At 36.3% G+C, this 17,936-nt stretch overlaps 1 protein-coding gene across 2 annotated transcripts; it reads left to right on the forward strand.

Moving 5' to 3' along the window:
* Positions 1-1,086: 1,086 nt before the first annotated feature.
* LOC136826717 (carbohydrate sulfotransferase 12-like) lies at positions 1,087-17,708 on the forward strand. 2 transcript variants are annotated; one of them, XM_067084114.1, is made up of 7 exons: positions 1,087-1,157; positions 4,948-5,512; positions 6,025-6,195; positions 10,626-10,819; positions 12,551-12,748; positions 13,402-13,584; positions 16,495-17,708. In XM_067084114.1, the coding sequence occupies exons 2-7, from the start codon at positions 5,390-5,392 to the stop codon at positions 16,652-16,654; spliced, it is 1,029 nt and encodes a 342-aa protein (XP_066940215.1). In that variant the 5' UTR covers positions 1,087-1,157; positions 4,948-5,389; the 3' UTR covers positions 16,655-17,708. The 2 variants fall into 2 exon arrangements, with proteins under 2 accessions (XP_066940215.1, XP_066940214.1); XM_067084113.1 differs by having other exon boundaries at positions 1,101-1,236.
* The last annotated feature ends 228 nt before the right edge of the window (positions 17,709-17,936 follow it).

Raw genomic sequence — 17,936 nt, forward strand, 5'->3', positions numbered from 1 at the left:
TCCAAGCCAAAATAAATTACAATGAGATTTTTATAATCGTCATTCACTTTCTTCTGCATTCTGTTACAAACAGCTTTTGCAAGCAATGATTAAGGATGTACTCTTTTTCATTTTCCTTTCAGTATGAGCGTTTCATGAATGCCCAGAGTTTATTATAAAATCATCAGTTCATAAATATACTTACCTTTCATTCATACAAACATATTATTTTGGGACCTGATTATAAATACAAAACTCTTCAGAACAAGTATCTTCTCTAACTCATGATTTGTTTTAAATGTGAGACTAAGCTTTGTTACAAATGTCCTTTACTTAACAACACATTCTTTTATCATAAAAGCAAACTTTAGGGCCTCAATGTAGGTGTGTTCTTTACAGAACATTCTTTCTTAATAATATGATGAACATTCGGACTTCTCATAACAAGGCCTGGCAAAAGACATTTATTTTATATGCTTCACATCCTTTCATAAGAGTAAAACTTTACCTGGCTCTTGGTAAATCCCCTATTTCTTATACTACATGTTTTCACTGGAGCCCAGATGACGCTAATACCTGCTGTTCTCCCAGGTTGGCACCAAGGATATTTCCCTTTACTGCATTGTTTCCCCAAGAAAAAAAAATCCTTTTATAAGAGTAAAACTTTGCCTGGCTCGTGGTAAGTACCCTAATTTATCCTTTTTCTTATATTGCATGCCCTCACAGGAGCTTAGCTGACACTAAACACCTACTGTTCTTCCAAGAACACAAGTTTTCAAAGGCGCTAACTTTCCGCAAACGTCCAGTCATGTAACCTTTACGTAAGAGTAAAACTTTGCCTGGATCGTGATAAATACCCTATTTCTTATACTGCATGCCTTCACAGAAGCCCAGACGACACTGATACCTACTGTTCTTCCAAGATCACAAGCATTCACAGACGCCAACTTTCCGCAAACGTCATGTAAGCGTTCATAGAGTAAAGAGCCTGTGTTGTCTTTGGCCACAAAAGTCAGACGGTATGCGGTCTCTCTCGTTCTCTCTTTCGCCCTCCCAAGAGGACCCCCTTATTCAGGTAGGAGTCTACGAACTCCTACCTTCCCAGGTAGGAGAAACCAGTCAGTCATGTTCCAGCCGTGGCCGTGATAGGATGCCTGGGTCCCTCTGCATAGCGGATTGTATGTTGGACTCTCAAGTCGTTCTCAGAAGACTGTAGAAATTCTAACTCCTGCGAAAGGCAGTTGTTTTTGCACTAAGGTGATTTGGTGGAATACATTGCTGTGTAGAGCCTTTACAGTCTTCAGTATGCAGTGCGTATGTCTCATTGTTTTTAGCTAATTCTGTGCCAAAACTGGTTCCAGACTGTGAAAAGTTATTTCTTAAACAGGAAGGTATCTGGTTTCGGTGAAGTGATGCTACAGTAAACTTTTGAATTGTTGTGAGCTGGTGGGACTGAAAATAGTTTGTAGTGACGTTTTTTTGCTTTGAAACAAAAAAAAAAAACTGCCGGCCTTTTTAATTTCTGATTTTTTTTTATAGATTAGCAATGCATTCAGTCATATAATATAATGCATTATTCAGTTCTGTATAGTCTATGCAATATGAAAATAAACAATACAATTTTTAGACAACCCTGTTTTAATTTCGTAAAGATATATTCTGCATCATACTAAGTATAATATTAATACGTTAAAGACGTAAAAAAATTCCCTTTGTCAGCTGAAGTGCAGAAAATAAACTATTAAGAAATGGCAAATTTCTACAGAATGATACTTTTAATTGTGGAACTCCGACAGTTCATATAAACCTCATAAAAATTTTATTAGTGAAAACGAAAAAAAAATGAAAAACGCTAAAAAATTACGAGATTTTCAAACATCTGTCAAAATAAAGACCAACAAAAAAAACCTACGTTAAGCCAAGGAGTAAACCAACGGAAGAAAGATTATAAAACATCTGTCAAATAAAAAAAAACCTACGTTAAACCAACGAGAAAAACAAATTAACACAGATTACAAACACGTCAAAATAAAACGCGACAAAAAAAAAAAAAGCTACATAAGGTTCGCGTGTTTGGATCGGAGGCGTGAATAACTGTTGCGGTTTGGTCGACCTCTCGAGTGGCTCCGGTTTAGGAAGGAAAAAGAAAAAAAGAAAAACAAGAGAGGCAACTTTTTTGTGGAAGTTTCTGGAAACTGTTTAATACCTGATGCTCAAGATGGAGGTGGTAGGATTCAGTGCAGTTACTGCGCGTCATACGGCGTTCGTAATTATTATTATTCTAGAGGTGGTGATGACCAGCTATGTTGCATTTATGCTCTCTCTCTCTCTCTCTCTCTCTCTCTCTCTCTCTCTATATATATATATATATATATATATATATATATATATATATATATATATATATATATATATATATATATATATATATATATATATATATATATATATATATATATATATATATATATATACATATATACTTATATATACGATCTTCATCCATTTCCCATTCAAGGCTTCCTTTGATATATACATAAATTTTAAAAGCTTACAAGAAATCGAGATGGTATCAGGTCATTGTGGGGATTAGCATGGATACCAGAGCACGCGCGCGCGCACTCGGCCGCACGCACTCATGTACATACACAAACATACATGTGTATATATATATGTATATGTGTATATATATATATATATATATATATATATATATATATATATATATATATGTATATATATGTATATATATATATATATATATATATATATATATATATATATATATATATATATATATATATATATATATATATATATATATATATATATATATATATACATACAGTATTTGGATACAGCGAGAGCGAGAGAGAGAGAGAGAGAGAGAGAGATTCATCCTTATTCTATGGTGTCCATTCCTTCGTTATTCAAGTAGGCAAGTGAGCTCCGTACGGTCGACGTTGCCTGCCATTAACGGAAAACTCCCTTCACCCCTACGTAACGGTACAGGGTACTTAAACAAGCCCCTTCCACCCCAGGGGATCCTCAACGGGCGACTCTTCGATTTTAACCTCCGCCCACTTCTCCCGGTTGAACCTCGAGTTGAAACTTGGAGCTCGTCCTCCACTCGAAAGTCTGTAGGTCATTTTTGTTTCCGTATATGAAAAGGGCTTAGTGTCTTGTTTTTAATTAGAGCTGATAAATTATATATATATATATATATATATATATATATATATATATATATATATATATATATATATGTATATATATATATGTATAGTATATATATATATATTTATATATATATATATATATATATATATATATATATATATATATATATATATATATATATATATATATATATATATATATATATATATATATACACACATAAGCATTAAGCTACAAATGTCCTTTAATATCTAATCCGCCCTACCTCGGAAATAATACATTTTCATATATATCATCCGAAGGGAAATTTTTTAGCATTTTAGTTGATAGTAAGTTCGTCGTCCCGTGGGCTCGAAACCACGGAAGACAAGAACTCAGGACTACAGTGACGCGCATAAAACCACACGGCCATCAAGGCAGAGCGAATTAGATATTAAAGGACATTTGTAGCTTAATGCTTGTACATGAATCACGGTGATGTGATAAAATTCTTTCATATATATAAATATCTATATATATATATATATATATATATATATATATATATATATATATATATATATATATATATATATATGTGTGTGTGTGTGTGTGTGTGTGTGTGTGTGTGTGTGTGTGTGTGTATAACAACAAACTTCAATAGGTAATATTAGCAAAACGAAAGCGTCCACAGGTGGTATTCAACCATCACGTAAATATATCAAAACAAAAAAAGAAAAACGCGCTTATACAAGATGAGAGCCCCACTGAAAAGAAGTGAACATGCAAACAAGTCAAAAGTCTTTGCATGCAAACATTTGTCACTGAATATACGACGTTTCACAGTGCCTGATAACTGCTCCTCACAGTATGAGTTAACCGAAAGGAAAGAGATATTTTATGTGATGATAATTCCGTCATTTCCGGCCGTTATCCAGACTCCAAGCTGACGTGTAATTATTGTCATCTAATTCTTTATGTATTTATTCTTATTCTAGATCAGCTTTTTTCTTTTACTAAACCTCGACTTGACTTTTAGTGCGTTAGGGACGCAGTATTTTAATCCGTCTAAAATAATTCAGTTATCATTATTATTATTATTATTATTATTATTATTATTATTATTATTATTATTATTAGAATTAATTATTATTTTTGGATTATCTACTGTAATTATGGATGCTGACTTATCAGAATAGTTTTTGTAGTGCAGAAAATTTTTTTCTAGTCGTTATTGTTAATGAGACCAAACCGTCAAAATTGACGGTAGTACCACAGAGGCTCTAAATGATTAGTTCTGACCCCTAGGGACGTTAAGTACCATCCCGAAGCTGGGACCAAGCAAGGTACCTTTGCATAAAAGCTTTCCCACGGCGTAGTACCTACTGACTGACCTTCACACGGGAAGAACTCAGTGGGAACAAATTACATTTTATCATTACTGTCATTACTTGCTAAATAACGCGTGACGTCACTACTCTCCATTAACAGTCAAATTCCCTATCTGTTCCACTGTTCCATCTATTCCATCGCTGGTCCGCTGGTATAGTGGTTAGTGTCGTGGCATGCCACTCAGATGTCGCGGGTTTGCGTCTCCCCCAGGCCGGTGAAAAATCACTAGCTCTGTATCATGATGAGCTACTGCTGCAGTGTGGGGTCTGCGGTGGAGGGTTGAAACCAACATTCTTTGGAAGCTTGAATTCCAAGTCAATGGCCCCTTCGGTGTGTTTGTTCCATGTGAATAGGTTTCATCTACCGGAATAATAATAATAATAATAATAATAATAATAATAATAATTTCCCTTCCAGAGAATGATGTAAAACAAAAGCTCCACAAGATGGAGTGGACGGTCTGCGGATGGCTGTGGTACACCAAGAACGCCATCTTGAGGAAATTCGGCTCAAACCGAAACCTCTTCTCGAGCGTGCTCTTGGTGATTATCTCCGTCACCCTCCTGTGTACCTTCCACGTCGCTGTCCTGAAGCAGAGAGGAGGCTTGGGACTCGACAAACTGGCGTCCTTCGGGCCAATCGGCCCTCTGAAGGATATCGCCCAGGAAGTTGTGCCTGGCCTGGTTGCCGAGGATGCAGAAAATCCTAGACAGCATTTTGGCCAGGGTCCGCCACTTCAAGGGGCAAGAAGGCCGCCGGTCCCAATCACAGATACAAGGCGAAGAAGGGCAAGAAGAAGGCCTTCAATCAGAGGTCCTTCGTCAAGAAGGGGGGCATTGGGAATCGGAGGGACAAGCTGATGTTTCCCTGGTCCGATCCCAGAAGGAAGAACGTGCCGCCTGCCTCTCAGGTTCTGGTGAAACCGAAGCATCAGACGGGAACTTACCAGGAAGACATTGTCGTTGGCGATAAGATCGAATGGGTAGGTTGATACGGAATAATGATAGTGATAAAAATATTGGTAAAACAGATAAGTCTATACTTTCCATGGCATCTTACGTGTATTTTCTATAGGAATTTTATCCTATGGATTATATTTAACTTGAACAACACCATACTAAAAGATCTTTATTCTATCACAAATGTTTGCAGCAGAATTCGCTTTGTTTACATAATACCCCTCAAATCGACCACTTAGCTGTGTCTGCTGGCCATAATGTCCTTCATTTACAGGTGATAATATCGGATGGGTGAATGGATAATGAAGAATGATAGTGATGAAACTATTGCAAATTAGACAAATTAATATTTCCTATGGGAAAATGATCCTAGGGACTATTTTTAACTTGGGCAACATCATACTAAAAGATCTTCATTCTAACAAAGTGTGTATAACTAATTCCCAGTAGAATTCACTTTGTTGAAATTTTACGCCTCAAATCGACCACTCACACGTTTCTGCCGTCCATTCGACTTAATGCCCTCTATTTACAGACCAAAGACGTCGAGCGGGAACGTCGAAAGGAGCTTCGACAGCGGTCCCTCAAAGCTAAGCACGAGTGTGAAAAGGACGACAGGGGGAGGCTTCGACGTCATATGGGAAAGGTGTATGACCACCTGAAATGGGTCACTGAGCATGCGCTCATCTACTGCCCCATATTTAAGGTGCGTGTCGGCTCTCTCTCTCTCTCTCTTTCTCATTACCTTAATTGCTCCATTTCTCCTTCAAATACGAATTTCAGAGAAACCATCACCCACGGATTAATCTCCTCTCTCTCTCTCTCTCTCTCTCTCTCTCTCTCTCTCTCTCATTACCGTAATTGCTCCATTTCTCCTTCAAATACGAATTTCAGAGAAATAGCCACCTACGAATTTAGATAATCTCTCTCTCTGTCTCTCTCTCTCTCTCTTTGAGTTGATTGCTCCATTTCTCCCTCAAATACGAATATCAGAGAAATAGCCACCTACGAATTTATCTGCTCTCTCTCTCTCTCTCTCTCTCTCTCTCTCTCAACTAACTTGTTCTATTCTTCTTCGAAGACGAATTCTTGAGGTCTGTTCTCTACCTGTCTGTCTGTCTGAATGTCTGTCTCTCTCTCTCTCTCTCTCTCTCTCTCTCTCTCTCTCTCTCTCTCTCTCTCTCTCTGTTCTCATTTCTCCTTCAAATATGAATCAGAGAAATAGCCACCTACGAATTTATCTGCTCTCTCTCTCTCTCTCTCTCTCTCTCTCTCTCTCTCTCTCTCTCTCTCTCTCTCTCTCTCTCTCAACTAACTTGTTCTATTCTTCTTCGAAGACGAATTCTTGAGGTCTGTTCTCTACCTGTCTGTCTGTCTGAATGTCTGTCATCTCTCTCTCTCTCTCTCTCTCTCTCTCTCTCTCTCTCTCTCTCTCTTGTCCCTGTCATATATGTGTACGTGCATATATATATATATATATATATATATATATATATATATATATATATATATATATATATATATATATATATATATATATATATATATATACACTCACACACATCGTCCATGATAAACATACATACATACACAATTCTTAACAGACAAACAGCACTTCAGTCCCAATCTCGCGCTCACCTCCCTGGAGGTCATACAGGTTTTGCGAGTTCATTGCCACCCGCGCCATAGACTCAGGTAAATTCCCCACGCACAAACTCTGTAACTCTGTTTCCCGGATTTCAAATGTAACGTTCAGTATAGTTATACTTTTAGTGCCCAAACCCCTCTCGGGTGTAGTAATTTGTGCGCATGCGCGCTTACGTACGTCTTTAAATGTTTATTTTGCAAGAAAACAACGCAACTCATCAACGTTAACGTTGAACTCGTTTATATTTACTGTAGATCTGACGAAAAAAGAAAGTTATTTAAGCCTCTTATTGTATGTTTCTTTTTGCATATGTATTCATCATTAATTCTGTGCATAGATGTTTATTCGGCTTTTTCTAGAAAATACAAAATTCTTGCCTCTAATAACTAACAGTCTAACTAAGTGTTATGAAACGTCCTCGATCTCTGAGAACTCGGGGAAAGACCGAATTGATTTGAACCAAAAATAAATCATACACTTTAACACGAAGTTTAATAAGTTTTAGCTTTTCTCAGACTAGAATATATTGCTAAAGATATTGTATTTCATATTTCTAACAACTGAGGTTTGGTATGTTCGCAAATATGTGGAGAAATCGTGGATCAAAAAGGTGAGAATTCCCACCGGTACATGACCCAGTTCGCCTCTGAATTATATTATCTGAATAATATAATGTCTAATTTCAAGAGGTTATTTGATAAATAAAAGAACAGAAGTCTGAAATCTATTTTACATTATTCCGCTGTTCAATTTAAGCCCAGCTAACTTCTGTCGTAGCTTGCCTTAAAGAATATGAATTCTACATCCAGTATAGAACATCAAATTCACCATAGCTACTGCATTCCAACTGCAGATTGATTGATTGCTTTAAGGCTACTAAAACTGGCGTTACAACATCTAGGTTATTGACGCCGCGAAGGCGATCTCTCGTAGACATAACATCCGTGAGAAATATACGACATCTGACAACACGGAAGAATGACGTAAGTCATCGTGCAATCATTACGCCGGTCATGATACGGAATACCTGCCTGACCTAGGTCACAATTACAGGTAGAATACCTGTGAACGGTCTCTCCAGCCCTCTGCACAAGACTGCGGTTTCTCCTGCTTTCAAATTCTAGGCGTTTCTGACTTCCTATGTCCCTGTTGATCATGGCATATCAACATTGCGTTATTAATCGTAATGATTTCTTCATATCTAAAGTGAATTGGGACTGCAATATCAAACTTAGACTAATACTGGAACCTACGAATTGGGACTGCAATATCAAACTTAGGCCAATACTTGAACCTATGAGGTCATTCAGCATTGAAAATAACGTTGCAACAGTTTTTAGGAGAGGGTTACGAATTGGGACTGCAATATCAAAAGTAGAAGAGAAGAGCAATATCAAAGAGACTATGAACGAATTGGGGTCCAGTACAAACTTTGGAATGAATTGGGGGTTGCAGCTAGGGGCCGAAGGTACGCTGCAAAGAAATTTGAAACAGTTTTTAAGAGGGTTGGGGACAGTGCACCGACGTGAGTGCACTGTCGTCAATATCCTCCTACAGATATGTCTAATACCTTTCCCTTGGATGACTGGAACCCCTTCATGAAAACTGAAGACCAGGAAACGGAAAAAAAAAAAGCATGAGTGGCGACCTCGCAACAGCATGCCTGATGACCTTGCAATAGCATGCGCGGTGAGTGACCTCACAATATTGCATGCACGGTGACCTCGCAATAGCATGCCCGGTGACTTCGCAGCATGTCCGTTGACTTCACAATAACATGTGCGGCGACCTTGCAATAGCATGCCCGGTGACCTCGCAATAACATGCGTGGTGACCTCACAATAGCATGCCTGGTGACCTTGCAATAACATGCACGTAGACCTCACAATAGCATACCTGGTGACCTCGCAATAGCATGCCTGGTGATCTCACAATTGCATGCCCAGGGACCTCACAATAACATGCGTGATGACCTTGCAATAACATGCACGGTGACCTCACAATAGCATGCCTGGTGACCTCACAATAGCGTGCCTGGTGACCTCACAATTGTATGCCCAGTGACCTCGCAACTGCATGCCCAGTGACCTCGCAATTGCATGCCCAGTGACCTCACAATAACATGCGCGATGACTTCACAATAACATGCCTGGTGACCTCACAATAACATGCCTGGTGACCTTGCAATAGTATGCCCGGTGACCTCGCAATATTGCTTGTAGGGTGACCTCACCATAAGGAGAAACCTGCGAGAGGAATTCCAAATTACAACACCGAGGGAAAACCGCTACCCGACCTCCTTGGATTAACCTCCGAGAGACGGTATCCAGGGGAACTGGTTATGAAGATTATAATGTTGCGAACTCGCCGCGGAAAATATGATGAGTCAGCAGCGGGGAAGTCGTGCAAAAATACAGGATACTCTAGATGACTGGCAGTGATTTCGAGCGAGGTTTAAAAAAAAAAAAACTTAAAACCCTGAGAATGAGTGACAGGTAAAACTCCAGTGTCATCGACCCTTTTTATAGCCATGATAAAGTTGTGTTCCGTTATTTCATGTCTATTATGAATATCACTTATAATATCACATTGCTTACTTAATTGTGCATGAATGGTACGTAATTATGTGAAAAAAGAGAGAAAATCCAAAGAAATTTAGTTTCTCAAAATACGAACACATCTTTAAAGTCTCTTACTATCTATTTATGTATTCTAAAATTCTTGGAGAATTTCTAACCATAAATGTATTTTTCATTTACTTATTTTCCCTAAGACAAATCTAAATTAGTTATCATTTTGTTTTGTATATTATTTTAGCTATGATTTTACCCATTTTTAAAATTCCTGTGATAGTTTTATCAAGGAAAGAAAATTTTCTTTTTCCTTAGTGAATGCATAAGCAGGTACCATTTTCAAATAGTTTATTTCCTCGTATGATTCATGTTCTCATGTACTCTCACGTCCTCATTTACAGTTTACTGCTTTGGGCATTATAGGAAGAAACTAGTTGATTGTGTCCTCAATTTCAGTTCAAGAAGAGAATAGAATGGAATAGAACAGAATATACAATTAAGGCCGGAAGGTGAAGTGCTAAGACCTATGAGGCAATTCGGTGCTGAGAGAAAAATTGAGAGTAAGGAATTTGAAAGGTGTAACAAGAGGAAAACCTCTCAGTTTCACTACGAAACAAATGTCTAGGGAGGGTGAAACGTACGAGGGAAGACAGAACATGAATGGAGGTACAGCAAAAAGGAATGAAAGGGGTTGTTGAAGCTAGGGACCGAAGGCACGCTGCGAGGAACCTGAAGTAATGCCTACGGTGCACTGCGTGAGGTGCACTGACGTCACTAACAACCCCCCTACGGGGAATTTCAGATCAAATCAAATTTTACACAGGAATTTCGATTCAAGACGAACGCTGTTTTTTGGACACTTTTTAGTTTTGTGAGTGATGATGATTCTTTCCTATTTCCACAATCGACGCGCAGGCCGGGTCTACGACCTGGATGAAGAACCTGCTGACGCTGGCCGGGGAGGCGAATTTCAACGCGAGCCTCCACGCTAAGGTCACCAGCCTCTACCCGACGCCCAACGGGCGCCAGAGGATCGAAAACCTCCTGCAGAAGTCGCTGAAGTTCATGATCGTCAGGCATCCCTTCGAGCGGCTCCTCTCGGCTTACAGGTGGGGAAGCAAGGGAGTGGAGGGAAGAGGGTTGTAGGATATCGTCTCTCTCTCTCTCTCTCTCTCTCTCTCTCTCTCTCTGAGGCTATTGTAGTTGTGAAGTCATATAACCTACAATCAATCTCTCTCTCTCTCTCTCTCTCTCTCTCTCTCTCTCTCTCTCTCTCTCTCTCGATGTTCATGACCCTTACAGTTGCAATGTCATATAACCTACAGCCTCTCTCTCTCTCTCTCTCTCTCTCTGAGACTATTGTAGTTGTGAAGTCATATAACCTACAATATCTCTCTCTCTCTCTCTCTCTCTCTCGACGTTCACGACCCTTACAGTTGCAATGTCATATAACCTACAGCCTCTCTCTCTCTCTCCCTCTCTCTCTGAGACTATTGTAGTTGTGAAGTCATATAACCTACAATATCTCTCTCTCTCTCTCTCTCTCTCTCTCTCTCTCTCTCTCTCTCTCTCTCTCTCTCTCGATGTAAGTGATCCTGGTAGCTGTGCTGCCATACAACCTGCAGTCATTTCTCTCTCTCTCTCTCTCTCTCTCTCTCTGAGACTATTGTAGTTGTGAAGTCATATAACCTACAATCAATCACTCTCTCTCGATGTTCATAACCCTTACAGTTGCAATGCCATATAACCTACAGCGTCTCTCTCTCTCTCTCTTTCTCTCTCTCTCTTTCTCTCTCTCTGATCCTGGTAGCTGTCTGCCTACAACCTCATCTCATTTCTCTCTCTCTCTCTCTCTCTCTCTCTCTCTGAGACGATGTAGTTGTGACCTGGTAAGCAATCAATGCTGCCATGTACAACCTGCATTGCAATGCCATTTCATCTCTCTCTCTCGATGTAAGTGACCTGGTAGCTGTGCTCTCTCTTCATTCATTTCTCTCTCTCTCTCTCTCTCTCTCTCTGAGACTATTGTAGTTGTGAAGTCATATAACCTACAATCAATCACTCTCTCTCGATGTTCATAACCCTTACAGTTGCAATGCCATATAACCTACAGCGTCTCTCTCTCTCTCTCTCTCTCTCTCTCTCTCTCTCTCGATGTTCTGACCTTACAGTTGCAATGTCATATAACCTTTACAGTTGCAATGTCATATAACCTACTCTCTCTCTCTCTCTCTCTCTCTCTCTCTCTCTCTCTCTCTCTCTCTCTCTCTCTCTCTCTAAGATCATCATCTACCATTTTCATTTCAGAAACTAAATAAGTTACTACTTTACCCGAGTTATTTTATTTGAGTCCTTTATTTATTCATAACTCTGCTTAACACCAAATATTCCTAAAGCAAAACGAAGCACCAGAATTAATTTAAAGAGCAAACTAAGAATAAACAATCGAGTTTTCTGTACAGCGTATCATCAAGGCCACCGAAAATAGATATATCTTTCGGTAGTGTAGGTATAGTGCTGTGTGAGCCGCGGCCAATGAAACTTTAACCCCGGCCAGGTGGTGGCCTATCTATATCTTTTCCAGAAGCATGATTATGGCTCACTTTAACCTTAAATAAAATAAAAACTACTGAGGCTAGAGAGCTGCAATTTGGTATGTTTGATGATTGGAGGGTGGATGATCAACATAGCATGTTGCAGCCCTCTAGCCTCAGCAGTTTTTAAGATCTGAGGGCGGACAGGAAAAAAGCGCGGACAGAAAACTAAAAGCAAGACTGAATCTAGAGACCAAACCGGTTTCAGAAACACAACACGAGCTGATCCAACCTCACCATTCACAGAGACAAAATGCTGCGAGTACTGAAGACTGAAGATCCCTACCGACAGACTCAGCTGACAATCCTCAAGGACTACGGTCACATAGGAACCAATACCTCGGCCCCAGGTGCCCTTAGCAACGGAGGGGCATCTAGGGAAAACTCACACCCGTCCTTCCTGCAGTTTCTGTACAAAGTTCGCGACGACATGAAGTTCTTCTGGTGAGTGATTTCCAGACGAGCTTTCGGTCGGATTATTTTCGGCCGTTTACTTTAGAATATTACTCTTGTAGGACGTTAGTGGATAAAAGTGAAGTGTTTAATTTCTTTTAGAATGTGGGCACGGGCATTTCAACTTATGGAAATTTAGTAGACTATTCTAACATAGGTTACGGTAAAAAGTAATTTGTGTTGGTATAAATATGTCATTCCTTTGCAAATGCATGAATCAGTAGTTTAACTTATGGTAATTCAGTAAACACATATAATTTGTTTACTAAATTTGTTGGTATAAATTCCTGCCCGTGTAAATGCATGTCCTTATTACTTCAATAAAAATTTGCCTAGTCCTGCGAATATCTTGAATGCAATTGATGAAATCACCGATAAAAATTAAACTAGAATTCAAAGTGTAATAAGTCTTATATGTAATATCAGGTGATTCATATCAGCCAATTTCATTGCAAAAGTGAAAGAAGACAAAATCTTGTTATAACCAATTCCTTTAACTTTGAATTAAATCACTGTCTCATATGAACGATTCTGAAACTGCACATTTACGCCAGTTATAAAACAACCGTCTTAAAATGAAACCAACTTAATTTTTAAAACAAAGATCAATTCCTAAATCATTTCAACTGACTTCACGTTCCCAGGAAAGTCATGGATGGCGCAGTCGTAGACCCCCACTGGACGCCATATTGGTACTCCTGCGCTCCTTGTCAGATCCAGTACGACATTATCGCAAAAATGGAAACCCTCGATATAGACCAGGAATTCATCATCCACGCGGCCAATCTTCAGGATACTCTAGTCAACGCTCGCACCCATGCATCAAAGTAAGAATGAATTTACTGGCGGGAGTTCGAGTCTCCCAGGAACCGAATCGTTCATTATTTATAAAATTCCCCATCACTGATATTCCCGAAGTAGAGCAAATTGGATATTAAACGGTATTTGGAGCTTAATCTTTGTGAACATTAAAATGTCACGATTAATATTATAAAATTCATATGTGTCATATATATATATATATATATATATATATATATATATATATATATATATATATATATATATATATAGTATATATATATATTATATATATACATATATATAAATGTATATATATACTGTATATATAATATATATACAGTATATATATATATATATATATATATATATATATATATATATATATATATATATATATATATATATATATATATATATATATATATATATATATATATATAACAGTGACTATTGCAGTACTTATTAATTGGCTAATGAGTTTCAGAGACTGTATTTAAAAATGGCATCTAAATCAGACCTTTAACTAATCACTAACTTCTTATCCAAGATACTGAGCACTTTACAACCCACTGATATCCCCCCCCAAAAAAAAACCCCGACTTTTAATTTAAATCTGTGTACAACTAATGATAAAGATTCGTTAAACTCACGAATAATGACTCAGCAAGCACCCAAACAGAACGTCTAAGAGACTTAATTTCAAATTATGACGTCGTCGCCTTTTATAACAAAGTGGTTCTCTGACCTCTGATTGCGTGAGCGATTCTTTTCGAGTAAGTTAAAACGAAATCACGTTTTTCTTTAACTGGAAAGAAACTCGAACGGTTCTGGGACTTGATTCGTGAGGCAGAGGTCGGTGCAATCGTGATCTTCGCTCGAAATTGTATTTGAGTATTTGGGCGTTTATTCTGACTCAAGCAGGGTACCACAATTTAAGATAATGGAAGAAGTGAATCACAGGATACATATGTATATGTATATGTATATATATATATATATATATATATGTATATATATATATATCTGTATAGATACATATATTATATATACATACATATATATATAAAATATAAATATATATATATATATATATATATATATATATATATATATATATATATATATATATATATATATATATATATATATATATATATATATATATATATATATATATATATATATATATATATATATGTATATATACACACACACACACACAATCACAACTAAATCCAATACATAAATAAAAGAAACACACAGCAAACTACCAAGAAAAGGGTAAATCACACATAAAAAAACGCAAATACTTAGAGCACCAACTCCGAAAACTTACGAAAATCAAATAAAACTCCAGCATCACGCGATTCGGAAAGACACCAATGACCTCCACCTCAGTCACGTCCAAGTTACACCTCGAAGTTGCTAGAACTGAGAAGTTCTCCCCCTCGACCTTGGGCGTTGTGTTGTGCACTCCGAGAGTGATGCCTGATGGTCTAGTGAGGTTGTATTAACATTAACTACCTGTTTACCTGTTCTTCGAGAACGACCGAAGTGCTCAGACAATCTTGTGTGGTAATCCATTTTAAGTATTATATTATATACTACATATTATATAGTATATTATATATTATGTATTATATATTATAATTTATATTATATATTATATATTAGATATTAGATATTAGAAATTAGATATTATGTATCATGTATCATGTATCATGTATCATGTATCATGTATCATGTATCATGTATTATATATAATATATAATATATAATATATAATATATATAATATATATAATATAATATATAATATATAATATATAATATATAATATATAATATATAATATATAATATATAATATATAATATATAATATATAATATATAATATATAATATATAATATATAATATATAATATATAATATATAATATATAATATATAATATATAATATATAATATATAATATATAATATATAATATATAATATATAATATATAATATATAATATATAATATATAATATATAATATATAATATATAATATATAATATATAATATATAATATATAATATATAATATATAATATATAATATATAATATATAATATATAATATATAATATATAATATATAATATATAATATATAATATATAATATATATATAATTTATAATTTATAATTTATAATTTATAATTTATAATATATAATATATAATATATAATTTATAATTTATAATTTATAATATATATATATATATATATATATATATATATATATATATATATATATATATATATATAACATGTTATATATTATATATTGTATATTATACATTATATATCGTATATTATACAATAAACAGATCACGCTTGTATTTACAATGGCAAAGAAACAGAGATCATCTGAAATCTATTTAATCTTTTAAAATATATTCATAGAGAGAGAGAGAGAGAGAGAGAGAGAGAGAGAGAGAGAGAGAGAGAGAGAGAGAGAGAGAGAGAGAGAGAGAGAGAGAGAGAGAGAGAGAGAGAGAGAGAGACTTTTTTTTTTAAAGAATCCTGCAAATGAAATTCACTTGCGAATTTTCTATGACAGTCTCATAATGCTGCAACATTGCACGTTCAGTGCAGTTAAGAAATGCTGGGTCTGGTCAGCACTTGGACAGGTGACCACCAGAAAAACAAAAAGGCATGGGGTTAGCAACCTCACCTAACGAATGAATAATTTAAACCGCAATGAGTATGGTATAAAAATACAAGCGCGTATGTGTACGTCTGTATGTAATTTCATGTATGTTTATATGTTGTGGTATGCCATTTTCACGTATGGGCACAAACGTTCTGTTTCCATGTAGAGTACAGTCATAATAACTTAGCATAGAAAAGAAGGTTCCTACAGATAAATCACATAAGATTTCATCTAATTACAGATTCGACGGATATTCGGACTCAGAAACGGCTGCCAACGACTATTTCAGAGGCGTCCCCTTAGGATTGCTGAAAGAACTTGAACAACTCTACTGGCCAGACTTCAGACTCTTCGGATACGACGCTGATAAGTATTTCAAAATGACCCAGGGTGGCACATGAATAGTCCAAGGCTTCCTTGGATGGAATTTAGCGAAATGGGGACAGAAATTGAATTAATTTAGCGTTTTATGCCTGGGGCGTGCTCTACAAGCCCCTGGTAGAGGCTGAAGATACGTAAAATTATTTGGGAAGATTTAAAATACCACCGTTGGGTTGTGTTGTCTTCGAGGTCCTTCGCAAACGAACAAGAAGAAGGAGGTCTGGCTATCGGAGCTCTTACTTAACCTAAGGGACTTGATGTCTGCAGGCAAGAGGGCGTTTGCATGTTGGTATAAGGTTTTATATCGACTCTGTCATATAAACTGTGAAATAAATACAAAAGATTTGTCTCTCTGCCACTTCACGTTACAATGAACTTCATTCGTGATGAAATGCAAGTCGATTCACGCATTGATTTCTACGTATGTTTCTCCAAATTAAAGCAATACTGGTCCCTCCCCCCAAACCCTTTAAAATAGTGTCAGCTATAAGTAAATAACATGAGATTGGGGAAAATGACCTCATTAACACTTATACAAGAAGGGTAACAATCTAGAATGCTTACTAAATATTTGTGCTATCTAGAAGCAAGTCTTAACCTTGACAAATCAAGCCCAACATGTGAAAGTTTGTGAATAAGAACTGCAGGGCCGTAAGTGTTGATTTCTTTTTAGCCAGAACCATACACACGTCAACTCAATGTTTGAATGCAACGCAAAGTTTTCGATGCTTGCCAGCAATTGCAAATAGTGCTTACATGGAGGAAATGTGACTGAGTGTTAATGGCGTTTGCAAGTTACTTTTCCTTTACATTTCCAAGAGATTCTCCTTGTCTAAATATATCTTTTGTTATGATATTTTTTTAACGAGACTATATATATCACAAGTAGATAACGCATAGCCATACTTACATTTATATTCATATTCATATTTAGGCAAACAGATTATGTTTATTTCCTGTATTTTTTGTATAATATGAAACCAGCACAAAAAAAAAAAAACTTAAATGTTGTAGAATGCTAGACGTTCTGTGTTGTATTTATAATACGGTACAGAAAATAAAGATGAATACAGATCGGGCTTTTTTTTGTAGCTTACAAATACTGTTATATTATCAGCAATAATTTCTCTAAGGGAAGGATGAAAATCCTTACTTTTTATTTTCAAAACAATTCTATAAAAACAAACAGAAGTAACAGCCATTTCCCCTTTTTAGCCTGTGCTATTTTCACACATTATAAGGTAATATCCTGTCTCTGATAATATTACTGTATTTTTTTTTTTTACTTTTGCACAAAAACAA

This window comes from Macrobrachium rosenbergii, chromosome 41 (genome assembly GCF_040412425.1).
Source record: "Macrobrachium rosenbergii isolate ZJJX-2024 chromosome 41, ASM4041242v1, whole genome shotgun sequence".
NCBI classification, from domain to species: domain Eukaryota; kingdom Metazoa; phylum Arthropoda; class Malacostraca; order Decapoda; family Palaemonidae; genus Macrobrachium; species Macrobrachium rosenbergii.